We start from the raw sequence: 14,345 nt of genomic DNA on the forward strand, positions 1-14,345 counted from the left end.
CACAGCTTGCGATGGGATAGGTGAATTATGAATCTTAAACACAAAGTGTCAACCATCATAGAAAAATTTGTAGAATGGGGGTGAAAATTAATATAAAATATTGTAATAGGCAAAAGGAGAAATAGTGATAAGTGTAAAAGTCAATTTTCCTTCCTCTTTGAGCAGAAAATTGTATGCTTTATAAGGTGTGACCCAGGCCATGCAAGCCCTGTGCAGATGGCTCCCTACCTCTCAGCTGTTTCTACCCAGCATCTGTGTTACATAGGTAACTGGCACACCCAGAAGCAGTCACCTCCCCCTCCTGGTAGGACACATACTGGCCTGCCCCTGGCCTTCCATCTGACCCTAGGCTGGTCCCAGGCCCTGAGGTCACTTCCAGATCCAGTGTGGCCACACCTTTCCTTCACCTAGCCATACCTCTTCCTGTCCCTGGCTTAGGTAAGTCCTGGCTGCGGGGATGGGGGGAGGCAGTGTCACTCCTTTGGGCCATGCACTGTGGGGGAAGCAGTTTGGTAAATAAACTTCTTTTCCTGCCTGTATACTATGTGGTGTTCTCTTTGTTGGCTACCTAATGAAACCTACCTATTTAATATATCTTCCATACTTTCTGAGCTTTGTCAGTCCAGTAGATGTCTCCCATCTCTGGGCTTCTGGTTTGCGTCTGAAGTTCAGTGGTGTTTATTCACATCACTACTCTGGGACCTAGACTGCCTGAGGGCAGCCTGAGTGCCATCTTCTGTGGCTGATTACGTCCTGGACCCTGGATAGCTGCTGAGATAGGGTGGAGCAGGCCCCTTTCCACTGTGTTGTACAGTGTTCTTTGGGGGTCCAGTGGTGACAGGGATGTACACCAGTCACAGGGATGTGTTTGGGGTTTCTTCTCTCCTGTACAGCATTAGAGACACAAGTAATGCTCCTCACCCACTCAGTCCTAGGCCTATTCCAGGTGTGTGAGCCTTTGGTCACTCATTTTGCCAAGAGTCCTTCATGGAGAATTGTGTTTGCTTGTACCTAGTAGGCTGGGTGGTGTTCTTTGGGTTCTGGCCATCACAGGGATGTGTGTGATTCACAGGGAAGTGTAAGAAGCTCCCTCTTGCTCCGTATTACACTTGAGTCCACAGCCTTGAAGGAATGGTTTTTCCCAATTCCAAACAATCACATGTGTGCAAGCCTTCGGTCAGCTGTCTTTACTAAAAATCTTCTCAGGAGCGGTTGTGTTACCCTGTACTCGCTTGCTTGGCAGTGGCTTTTGGGGTCAGGCAATCACGCACATTTGTCAGCCACAGGGATATCTGCCTATTTCCCTCTTTACTCTAACTTGCCATGAGTGATTTTTTTCCCCCACGATTCTGGGCTAGTCTCAGTGTACAGGCCTTTGGTCAGCTTGCTCTGCTGGGAATCGATTTTAGGCAGCTGTATTGTTCACTTGTACTCACTGAGTTGAACAGTGTTCTTGGGAATCTGGCAGGAGTAGAGTATCTTGTTGTCTCTTTGTTATCTAAGATTCAATATTTAACTTTCTTTTCCCCAGTCACTTACTGTCTTTCACGTTTTTCCTGGTATCCTCACCTGGTTTACTAACTTTCCTGTTTCTTTGTAGACACTTGCCTGCATGTTTATTCCTGTTTTGTGGAGACACAGAAAGGTGATGCACATATTTTCCTTAAAAATACACTTTTACAAGGTTGTCATCCACTGTTCAACAAAGCAGAACTCAAAAATCTTTACAAGAGTTTGTATCATATGGATGTTTTTGTGACTGCAATGCAGCAATATAATTTTCAATGAAGAGAATTTCAGGGAATGTAATAATTGTTAGAAAACGATTGAAAATAAACTTTGAATAATTGGTGGCTTTCTATGAAGAACATGTTACTATGAGAAATATTCTAAAACCCATTGCCATGCCAGACTTTAATAAAAAAATTGTGGAATGTGTTTATGGGAATTTAAGAAGACCTAGGCATAAATCTCCTGTCTTGCAAAGACAACTAAGATACCTCAGAGGCTTTCTTTGACTTCATGTAATTTCACACAAATGCCAACCATTTGATTGTAGGTTTTGTTGTTGTTGTTGTTTTGTTTTATTTTTGTGCCAATGCTAAGGCTTCTGCTCAGGACCTGAGCACAATCCCCTGAGCTTTTTCATAGAAGGCTAGAACTCTACCACTTGAACTTCAGGTCCCCTTCAGGCTTTTTGGTGATTAATTGGAAAAAAAAAGTCTCATGGACTTTCCTGCCTGGGCTATCTTTAAACTGAGATCCTCAGATCTCAGCAGCCTAACTAGTCAGGATTACAGGTGTGAGCCACTGGTACCCAGCTGTTTGTGTTTTTCTTATTAAATTGGTGTCAAAATTCACATGGTAAAACAATGGGGACTAAGTGGCAAAGACAGTTCTAAAGGTGGCAGTGAGGCCACCTTTAGGAGGGAGAGGAGACATTGGATATCAAAATGTGTTTTGCCATAGTAATAAATGCTTTATGGCGTTAACCAGGGATGAGCAAACAGAACAATGAAATTCAACCAAGAACTTTGGCTGTCAAAACACTTAGTTCATGTTTTCAGCCACTCTGTCACAAGAAAATTTATAAATTGTAAACTTGATACAGCATGTTTTCCTTTGTAGCTTTCACGACAGTCCAAAGTGGGGAAAATCCTCTTTTATCACAGAGAAGTTCACTGAAAAACAATGAATTATAGATTGATTTTAGAGCACTGAAGACTCTTAAAAGGAGATTTGGAAAGTTGGTTGCTGAATATTTGAATGAGTCTGGTCACCATGGCAATTAATAGTCTCCCTAAAATAGGGTCACATTTAGCAAACCCCTTACATTTAGCAAAGGTGGTACAAACAGTACAACCCTGAAAGCTATTGCCATACATGTTTTAGCACATAGTGCATTCATTATGATTTTGCTTATTTAATCTCAGGGTTCTGAATCCATAATTAATGCTGAAGGCAGAATGAGAGTGTCATTTTTCTTACCTAACAAGGTATAGCTCTTAAATAATTCCTTAGAATTCAAGGATCCCTAATGACAATGAATACACTTTTATTCTTCCTCTAAAATCTTTTTTTTTCAGTCAAAATCACAATCACAAGAAAAGATAGGTAATATTTACAAATAGTTTGCTACTTAACACTAGAAATTAATTTGCTATGTAATAACTGTATGCAAATCCAGAGTAACCTTTTCTATCATCTAATGGGCAGGTTGCTGCCCACTTATTCCAAAGTCTGATATTCATGTATTTATGATAATCTGCTTTTGCTCTTCTGATAGCAGCAATCTCAGAGATTTACCAAAGCTACATCATTTTATTCAACCTTATATGTTAAACTAATGCATTTAAGAAACCCACAGTCATCTCATCCTTTTCATAGTTTACCACATATTCTACCAGTTACTTTATTGAAATTTTTGAACAGGATAAAGATCTTAGGAATTTTAATTTTTATGACACTTAAAGAGAATTGAATGACTACTTTTTTTTGTTGGTCGTGGGGCTTGAGCTTTGGGCCTGGGTGCTGTCCCTGTGCTCTTCAGCTCAAGGCGAGTGCTCTACCGCTTGAGCCACAGCGCCACTTCCAGTTTTCGAGTGGTTTATTGGAGATAAGAGTCTCACGGACTTTCCTGCCTGGGCTAGTTTTGAATCACGATCCTCAGATCTCAGCTTCCTGAGTAGCTAGGATTATAGGTGTGAGCCACCGGCGCCTGGCTTTAACTACTTATTTTGATTTGTCATTTTAAAGTTTCAGGTTGAACCATATTAAATTGTTAATTCTTTTCTTTTTCCTTGTGAAAGCTACATTTTTCTTCCTTTCTATTTATTGGTGGTACTGTTTTTTGAGCTTAGGATCTCCTACTTGCTAGGCAGGTAGTCTACCACTTAAAATTGCATTCTAAGTCCTTTTAGTTTTAACTGTTTTTTTTTCAGATGTGGGCTTGGGTTTTTTGGCCAGGCCAGCCTTAGACTGTGATCCTCTTATCTTTGTCTCCCAACTAGTGAGGGTGACAGGCTCACACCACCAGGCTTGGCAATGAAAGCTCCATTTTCATATGCTTCAGCCTGTATATACTAGATTAAGTGGTGACTTTGCAGTTGTTAGAAATTTAGACTTAATAGTTTTGCTGGGCACTGGTGGCTCATGCCTGTAATCCCAGATACTCAGGAGGGTGAAGTATGATGGTTGCAGTTTGAGGTCAGCTTGGGCAGGAAAGTCTGTGAGATTCTTATCTCCAATTACCCACAAAAAGTGGAGTTTTGGCTCAAGTAGAGTTCTATTCTTGAGGGGGAAAAAAGCTCAGAATAGCATCTAGTCCTTAATTAAAGCCCCAGGATCCCAGGATCCCCACTTTTCCCTGCAATGCAGGTGGTAATAGTCATTGAAAAATAAGCCCAATGCACTACCCACCTGTTAATTTTAAGTTCATTATACCATGTCTTCCCCTTGTTTTTGAATCTGTGCTTTGTTATTTGTTTTAAAATTTATGATCTCAACATGTAAGTGAATGCCTAGTAACCACAACAGAAATTTCCAAAACCTTTGTACAGAATCATTTCTATTCTCCCTATCCCTTAGACATCAATTTCAAGATCTTCAGCAGAGAATAACAATCTCTGCTGGTAGTATTTTTCCAATGCACACAGATCATGACCAAGTCAATAAATTAAACACAGGAAAAGATGGATAATAACTCAGTACAAAATAAAACAAATTATTCTGTAATCAAATTTATATGACTATGGCCCTTGTCTAATAATATATTTAGACAAGGATTACCATGAGGCACAAAAATGCAGGAAGTGAAAACAAGAATAAGGGGATGACTATGAGAAAATTTTGAGAATTGAAAACCCTAAATCTTGTCAGTCGTGTTTCTTTCTGTTTTGTTTTGAGGTGAATTTCTCCTTCATGTACAAAGCATGGAGGCTTGCATATGTGCAAGTAAGACTTGAATGTGTCAGTGTTTCATGAAAATTACAAGTATAAACTACTTAAATGCGTTGAAAATGTAATCTCACACCTGCACTTGCGAGCATGTTTCTGGAGCTGTTCACTTCCTTCTTAGTGGTCAGGTGCACAAGCAGTGACTTTGGGTCCTCAGATGAGCTCATATAGTCAGTGACTATGTGTGCAATTCACAAATTTAGATGACCTCTTCTTGAATATTGATAAAAGGCTCTTTATCATCTTTTATTCAGAATAACATCAAGGTAGCTATATTTGTTTCCTAGGACCAGTGACACAGTAGTTCTTTCCCATAAGGAACACCTACCGGTCACTCAGATTGTGATGACAGACACAGACAGACCACACTATGAAGCAGCTTATTCCTTGGGGCCTCTGCTCTGCCAAGGGGACAGTAAGTATGGCAAGAAGAACACCCTTGATGCCAATGAATGTGTGTCAGTGTTTCATGAGAAATTTAATTGCACAGGTTCGTAAAATTGCCATCTGAGGAATTCATATTTCATTAGGTATATGTTAACTTAGAAAAGAAGAAATGTATTTAATTACAACTGAGAAAAAAGTGAGCTAATTCATATTACCTCTGGGTGAAGGCTCATTTCTTTGTTTTGTTTTGTTTTGTTTTGTTTTTGGGTCCGGTCATGGAGCCTGAACTCTGGGCCTGGGCACTGTCCCTCAGCTCTTCAGCTCAAGGCTAGTGCTCTACCACTTGAGCCACAGCGCCACTTTCGACTTTTTTCTTTTTGCTTATGTGGTGCTAAGGAATCGAACCCAGGGCCTCATGCATGCAGGGCAAGCACTCTACCACTGAGCCACCTTCCTAGCCCTGTGAAGGCTCATTTCTATAGTAGTTAACTATATCAACAGGTATATATCTAGAGGCTTGATCTGAAATATCATTTGGCTTGCATAGGTAAGTAACCCTTATCTTTAGTGATTTGAAGAAGGAATGTTTTGAACTTCAGATAGTTTTCAGACTTCAGAATATTTGTACATTCATTATGAAAAATCACCGATATGGGAATCAAGCATTAAGTTCATTTACATAAATATATTTTATATACTCATTTCCATAAATATATTTATAAATTCCTATAGATTTATATGAATTTATACAAAATATAAAAGACCTTATATGTATTACAAATCATTTATAGTTCGCATATTCTGTATACATATGCCTGAAGATAGTCTAATACAATGGATTTAATGTGTTTGCATTTTGACCACAACCTTCCAAATGAGGCCAGGTATGGAATTTTCTACTTATGGTATCCTTTCAAGACGCAGAAAGTTTACAAATTTTGGATCTCTTCAGATTTCAGATTTGAATAAGGAATATTCAATTTGTATAGATCTAATATGTACTAATTACAAAGCATGTTGCTGTGTGTTAAGATGCCCCAATCAGAGGACATTGAGAGAGCATAACCCATTAGGTATTTCTATTATTAGATGCTTTCTAGACATTCTGAGTGTTTACACAGGAAATTTTAATGATTCTACTCCTTTATGTAAAATAAAATAAAAACATTCCTCCTTCTGTTGCCTGTAAAAAAAACTCTAGCTTCTCTCTTCTGGCCACGAATGTGATTTTGTGATGCTGCTAAATCCAAAGGTTAGTTCTCAGTTTTTCTCCTTGTTGATTATTTAGGAACCCTGGACTCCTCCCAAGATTTGCTTCTGTCCTCTGCAGCTGTTATGTCACAAATCCCATTCCATCTCTTCCCATCATCTTCTTGCTAGCAGGATGGTATGGGCACCTGGGCACTCTCCTTATCAGTGCTACGGCTTCAAATACCACCTGAAGGCCAATGACCCCACATTTATACTTCCAGATCAATGAGGAAGCTCATTGCCCAATGGATAAGAAACTTCTACTTATATTTTGTTAGGCATTTCAAACTCAAATGATAAAAACATGAAAGAAATACACAAAAGCAACCTTCTCCAATTCAGTACATGGCAACTCTGTCCTTCCTTCCTCCTTGCCATCTCACAATTCATATTTAATTCATCAGCAAATGCTGTGGCTTCAACTCCAAAAGCAGACCTGGCTCTGGAGATTTGGCTCAAGTGGTGGAACACTTGTTAACAAGTGTGAAAACATGAGTGCTACCAAAGAAACAGAAAACAAAACCAAAATAGACCTAGAATCTGGCTGTGTCTCACAGCTTCATTACCATCTTGTCTGACTTGTTGTGCTGAACTAGAACTAGACTGTGGGCCAATGCTGTTGCCCACTCTACTCAGCATACTTGGCAATAGAAGTTCTACTATGTCAGTCCACTGACCCTATCCCTACACTGGCACGGACTTCAGAGAAGAGCAATCAAAGTGTAATGTTCACCAAAACCTTGGTGGCCATGCTGACCTCTGAGTCAGGTTGTTCCTAGTGGGGACTATGAAACCACAGTCCTCCTGGGGGTGTTAAACCAGATGTCACTTCAGTAGGAAATGCTGGCACTTTTAGCCATAGTATGTGGTTAGTCAAAATACAGCAGAACAGCTGATCTTACCTTGACTGATTAGCACATGGACATACACACTCTCCTTCTGATATAACAATGAGGACCACAGTTCTGCTTCTGAATAAATGAACAGAACACATGTACCTATCTCTCTCCCACTGACAGCCCCAGTGAGACCTGGTCAGGAGGCAGGGGGGTATTGGTACAGGACCAAAGCACAAATCTCACAGGCTTTTAGCTGAAATATACATAGCCATATCTATAGAAAGAGATAAAGGGGAGTATATGTTACTGGGATTTTTACATACCACCAGAAATACTTAAAAGACAGATTCTAGGGCTGGAAAGGTGGTTCAGTGGTAGAGTGCTTGCCTTACATGAGGCCCTAGGTTTGATTTCTCGGCACCAAATAAGCAGAATGAGCTGGAAGTGGTGCTGTGGCTCAAGTGGTAGAGCGCCAGCCTTGACCTCAAGAGCTCAGGGACAGCACCCAGGTCCAGAATACAGGTCCCACAACCAACAACAACAACAAAAAGACAGATTCTAAGCATAGACTGTAAAGGTGATTAAATATGTTGTGATGATGGAAAGTCAACAGATAAATAACCATAAACTAAAAGAGAATACCAGAAATATTTAATCTAGATGTAGGCATAATGGTAGCACAGAAAAATAAAATCTGCATGGATCAAACAGGGATTTTTGGTAAATCACCAAGGTGTTATTTATAAGCAACTCACATTAAATAGACATAGAAAAATTTATTGAAAATGGCAAAAATAGAATAACTCAAATACAACTGGAAGAATTATAAGTCTGTATTAAAATCTTTATTTCAGAGCAAAGGGAGCTAAAATATGTATATATATGCATATATATATAGAGATAGATAGATATAGACAGAGAACACTACATAATGACAATGTATCCATACACCAAGAAGAGAAAATAATCTTGTTTGTATGGTTATAACAATGTCAGAATAAATATGTGTATAATATTGGCAGAAAAAAGAATGGAGTAACAGACTTGTATGTATAAAGATAAAATTCAATACTTTTTTCTCTCTAACATAGACAATCAGCAAAGGTTTTGAAAATTACATGCCAAATGCCTTATCTATATAAAATTGATTTAAATATCATAATTTGAATGATTATGATAACCAATTCAGTGTAAAATTTGTAATAAAATTCTTAGCAAACTAGGAATAGAATGAAAAATTTTCATCCAATGAAAAGATTCTATTAAAAAATGTAGTTTTGCTGGCACTAGTGGCTTATGCCTATAATCCTAGCTACTCCTGTGGCTGAGTTTTGAGGATTGCTGTTGAAGCCACCCTGGGCAGAAAAGTCCATGAGAATCTTTTCTCCAATTAATTGCAAAGATCAGAAATTGAGCTATGGTTCAAGTGGTAGAGCACTAGCCTTGAGCAAAAAAGCTCAGGGACAGTGCCCAGGCCCTGAGTTCATGCCCCAGGACTTGCACACACACACACACACACACACACACACACACTCAGACACACACACAAATTTTATTTCCAATGAAATGAATATGGATTGGAAAATGAGAAACCTTTGTTCACAAGTGTATATATGTCTGCCTATACAGAAGGAGTCCAAATGCACGCGCACGCGCGCACACACACACACACACACACACACACGTGTGTGTACATGCATACATATATTTAAACTACTGAGTTGTAACATAACTGGTGTAATATCTGTAAGTATAAAATCTATAAAACGCTGAAGGAAAGAATCAAGAAAACATAAATGACATAAATGACACACTGTATTCATGGATAGAAATCGCATTGGAAAAATGGCAGTTCTTTCCAACTGAGAAAACAATCAAAGAGAAATAAGAATGGCCCAGAAGTACATAAACAGATATTCTATGACATTAATTGTGACATGAGGCAAATTAAAACTGCTATGTGATACCACTACAAAGCAAGAAGGAAGGAAGGAAGGAAGGAAAGGAGGGAGAGGGGGAGGGAGAGAGGGAGGAAAGAAGGAAGGGAGGAAAAGGAGTGAGAAGGAAATAAAGCACACAAGAGGAAAAGTAAGTGGTGAAGGAAGTATAAAACAAGTGAGTCTCTTGTATATCATGGATAGAAGTGAAAAATCCTCCAGTCACTCTAGAAAACTGATCGACAGTTTTGTGTAGTTAAACATAGCTACTATAGGATTCAGAAATTGTGCTCTAGGGTATCTGCTGTTTAGCAAATGAAAATTTATGTTCATGTAAAAACCTATATGGAAATGGTTATGATAGCTCTGTGTAGAGTTATTGGAGCCAGGAACAAGGCCGTAAGATTTCTAGTGTGGACAGGGTAGTGTGTCAGATGACAAGGTTAGTAGTGAGAAGTGGATACATGTATGCAAACCTCAAAAGGTGCATGACACCACTTACCTTATGTTTAGAGAAAGGCAACTATAGCAATGGGAGAATTGCTGGGACTAGAGGATGAATTAGGGAGATAGCAAGAAGGAGAGTCTGGGGTGATGGAGCTTCTCTTTCTCCCAATTTTGTAATGTTTACACAAACCATTGCATATGTCAAGATTCATAACTTCTGAAGTCATTTTTACTCTATAACTTAAAAATTAAACTACTTTTTGAAAATACATATCATTTCCATAGTGACTAATCCTCTACTTAGCTGCACACATATCTAAAATCTTAATCATCAAAGGAGTCATCATTTGAACATTCATGTCATGGCTACATGTTCAGAAGAACCTCATAAAGAAGGCTTGCATAGACAAGTAATTCATTAAGAGTGAAAACAAATACTAGAAATATGAAGTCTAGTTGCTCTTTGTTTTATTTTTTCTCATTTCTCTCTTTTTTTTGTTTGGTTGTAAACAGATTCATTTTGGAATTCAGCCTCCTTCAATACTGAGATTTCATATCTTCATTTTCCTACCTTCCATGGGGAGCTCAGTGCTGATCTGTCCTTCTTTTTTAAGACAACAGCTTCCTCAGGGGTGTTTGTAGAGAATCTGGGGATCACAGACTTCATCAGGCTGGAGCTGCATGGTGAGTTGTCCATGCTGGGGAAAGTTGTGGGGTATTCAGTCATAAGCAATAAACTCTTTAGTAGTCTTATTTATAATTTTACTGTGTACTTCCGTATCAGTCTTACCTTCATTAATACAAGAATTGTGTGATTTTTGTCACCTTCAATAGTATGTTAGTTAACTTTACATCATGAAAACAAAATACCTGAGGCAATTGACTTCTAAGAAGTTTATTTTGGTTTATGGCTCTGCAGTTTCCACTGCAAGATATAGGAAACCCCCTATATTTTGACACCTGGGGAGTGGCCCATGGTGGTGGCTGTGTGTGTTCACCAGTCAGAAAACAGAGAAAAAAAGTCTCCTTCATGAGCATCCTCCCAGTGACTTAAAGATCTTACCATCTACTATATCCCCCAAAGGTTCCACTACCACCCAGTAGCTCCACTCTGGGGACCAAGCCTTTATAACATAGTCCTTAGAGGAACACTTATCTGACCACAGCAAATAGAGAGTGAGACAAGTTCATGACAGGCCAGTCTATGCCAGTTAAGTGCTACCTCAATTCTATACGCAGAGAGGGAAATAAGACAGACTAATAAAACTACTAATTGTTTACTAAATTAGAAAATTATTTGGTTGAATATACAAGTTGCATATATGATGTGAAATTTAATTCCTGACTGTCAAAATTTCATGTTTCTGAATGATATAGGACTGGGGCTGGGAAGGTGGCTCAGCGGTAAAGTGCTTTCCTCACATGCATGAGGCCCTGGGTTTGATTCTCAACACCACATAAACAGAAAAGGCCAGAAGTGGCACTGTGGCTCAAGTGGTAGAGCACTAGCCTCGAGCTGAAGAGCTCAGGAACTGCACTCAGGCCTAGAGTTCAAGTCCCACCCATGACTGACCAAAAATAATATAAAATTTGAAATATACAATTGAACTTTTAAATAGAATCACGTGTCCATATGAAGCCAGATAACATACTAGTTTTCGTGTGTGTCCAAATATCTCTCAGAGCTTCACGAGGCAAACAGTAAATACTGAAGATGGATGTCGCTAAGTTTAGTTTTAATTCTTCATCTCCAGAGTAGAAATGTATTTGGCCTTCCTAGCCAACTCCCCAGTAGCATTCTCCTATAATGCTCTTCTTCCTAATGAGCAGGCTCTGATGCCACATTCCAGTTCACTCAGCATGAAATGTTCTCCCCTCTAAAGTTAACGGAGCAGCTCTCCATTTCCAGCTCCTGAGGAAGTAGTCTTTTCCTTTGATGTGGGGAATGGACCTTGTGAAGTCACCTTGCAGTCACCCACTCCCCTTAATGACAACCGATGGCACCATGTGAGGGCCGAGAGAAATGTGAAAGAAGCCACACTCCGAGTAGACCAGCTCCCTCAGAAGATGCAGCCTGCCCCAGCAGACGGACCTGTCCGCTTGCAGCTCAGCAGCCAGCTCTTTGTGGGTAAGTGTTTATCACTGTTGGTTTATCACTGAGCTGTACTGAGAGCAGAAAGGGATCTTGAGAAAAAAAATGCAGCTCAGAAGCAATGGCAAGCAATGATGATGGCCACTGTGGCTTTGTCACAGGTTCCAGATGAAGGTTTGTGAAGTTTCCTTCTAGAAGTAGAGTCACTCCACTCAGGGCCCTTGACTTCAATTACAGAATAAAAATTTTTGGATAAGCCACAATGGCAAGAAAACGTTGTGGTGCTTTATTGAGTTAGTCAGCAAGTAGGAAAGCAGAAAGGCAGAGACACACTAGCAGATAGCGTGTGGGTGTGCAAAAGGAGACACACTGTGCATTTTGACATAGGAATATATATCATATATATGACATTAATATATGATATATGTTATATATTAATATATGTCATACATGTATGATAAAGTCAGGGTCTGACTTAAAGTTATGCTAGGCAAGTGTTTATGTTTACTCCTAAGCATTTGGTGTTACACTTTTATTATTTGAGTTCTGGATCCCTATGAGTGACTATCTCTTTAACTTTTGACCAGTATGTTTGGGCATCCCTTCCAAGAAAGAATGCATTCTTCAAAATAGATGTTTATCCTTGAGATTCAGAAACAGTGTATCTAGAAGCAAAGAAGAGAGTGCTTCTAAATGCACTGTTGTTTTCTGAATTCCTTGTTGCCTTTTAAAAATTTTATTTTATTGTAAAGATGCTGTACAGAGGGGTTACAGTTACATGAATAAGGTAATGAACACATTTCTTGTTGAGGATTGTTGCTCCTATCTTTGTTTTTCTCCTACTATCCCTTCCCTTTACCATGCTTCATTTTCCCTAATCTATCTTGCTCCGCACCATTTACAAGAGGCACCATATTTAATATTTATTACTTCTTTCCACAGACATTGTAGTACCCAATTTATTGGTGAAAAACAATGTAATGCAGCCTTAGAAAGATCACTTCCCTTGTCAAAAGAAAGCCAGTGAGGAAAGAAACCCATACCTGCGTTGAGTCTGTTTCCAAATTTGCCCTTAGTGCCCAAGACAACTCACATTAATTTCAGCTACCACTCACCAGGAACTGTTTTATGTTAACAGCCTCTTGTATGCATTTCTCCAATTATGCTCCTCAGTGAAGTTGGTGGATTTGCCTTAAATTGCGGCAGAATCCTCCAGTGCTCCCTCAGAAAGAGGAGAGCCGGTCACATGCAGATGCAGCCTACTATGCTTGGCTCTGTCAGGATGTCCACTGTCCAGCTTCTGGCATCTCTGCTCACATTTGCTGTGTTTACAGCTGGGTTTGGCTTCTTTGCTCTCCCAACTACTCTTTAAAAATCACCATTCTGCTGGGCATCAGTGGCTCATGCCGGTAATTATAGCTACTTAGAAGGTTTAGAGCTGAAGATTGCAGTTCAAAGTCAGTCCTGACAAGAAATCCCATGAAACTCTTACCTTCACTAAACTACTTAAGAAAGTCAGAAGTAGAGCTGTAGCTCAACTGGTAGAGTGCTAACCTTGAGCAAAAAGAAATTCAGGGACAGAGCTCAGGGTCCTGAAGACCAACATACTCTCTCTCTCTCTCTCTCTCTCTCTCTCTCTCTCTCTCTCACACACACACACACACACACACACACATCACCATTCTTGGTAATAGATGTCTTCCTTTTAAATTATTTGTTGTTTTAGTACTGTGTTTGGTCCCCAGATGAAAAAAATGTTTTGTTTTGCTGCCTTACTTTTCACGTTATTTGATTCTAATGTGGTTCTAATTTGGCAACTAGGCAGGTCAATAAAATTAGCTCTCACTAGGTCATTCTGACATATTTAAAGGATGTCCAAGTCAGAAATAAAATATAAATCACAAATTAGCTCATGGTCTGCTTAGCCTAAAGATGCCATAATGCAAAAGAACTCTGGAATGAATTCATGTGTGCATAGGTGAATGGCCCATGGCTTCAAGTGCAGCTAGCTCTTACTCTGATCTAAACTTCAGTTTAGATCATCAAACCTCTGTTCAATTGAAATAGTTTTATTTTCTTATTTATAATCCTGAGAATAAATGAGTGGGGTTTCTAGGAGCAAAGTTGGTATGGAAATCTGCCTTAGTATTAGCATTCCTATTGGGTAAAGTTTCTAAAACCTGAGAGACTAGTTGAAAATTCTGATTTTGGAGTCTGTGCTCCAAATCTTTGAATCCCTGGATGAGCCCAAATCTGTGGTTTTCAACACATTTTCCTAAATACAGCAGTGTCCCCATGGTTGAGAACTGTTGTCTTAGGCTCACATGGGTAGAAATAAAAACACAAAGGTATCAGTGATTTTTAATTTGTTCTTTACAAAGAAAAAGTATAAAAACATTTAAAATATAGCTAGAAATGTTTTGAGTATATTTACTA

General features: G+C 39.2%; 1 protein-coding gene across 1 annotated transcript in view; it reads left to right on the plus strand.

Moving 5' to 3' along the window:
• Window positions 1-14,345, plus strand: part of LOC105998471 (contactin-associated protein-like 3) — a gene marked incomplete at its 3' end in the record, with an annotated part of 148,775 nt that overhangs the window by 111,740 nt on the left and 22,690 nt on the right. The window contains exons 15-17 of the mRNA XM_013033181.1: window positions 5,244-5,371; window positions 10,331-10,501; window positions 11,727-11,945. Of these exons, the coding sequence (XP_012888635.1) occupies window positions 5,244-5,371; window positions 10,331-10,501; window positions 11,727-11,945 (518 nt within the window). The remainder of the gene's footprint in view (window positions 1-5,243; window positions 5,372-10,330; window positions 10,502-11,726; window positions 11,946-14,345) is intronic.

This window comes from Dipodomys ordii, unplaced genomic scaffold (assembly GCF_000151885.1).
Source record: "Dipodomys ordii isolate 6190 unplaced genomic scaffold, Dord_2.0 Scaffold164, whole genome shotgun sequence".
In the NCBI taxonomy this organism is placed as follows: Eukaryota; Metazoa; Chordata; class Mammalia; order Rodentia; family Heteromyidae; genus Dipodomys; species Dipodomys ordii.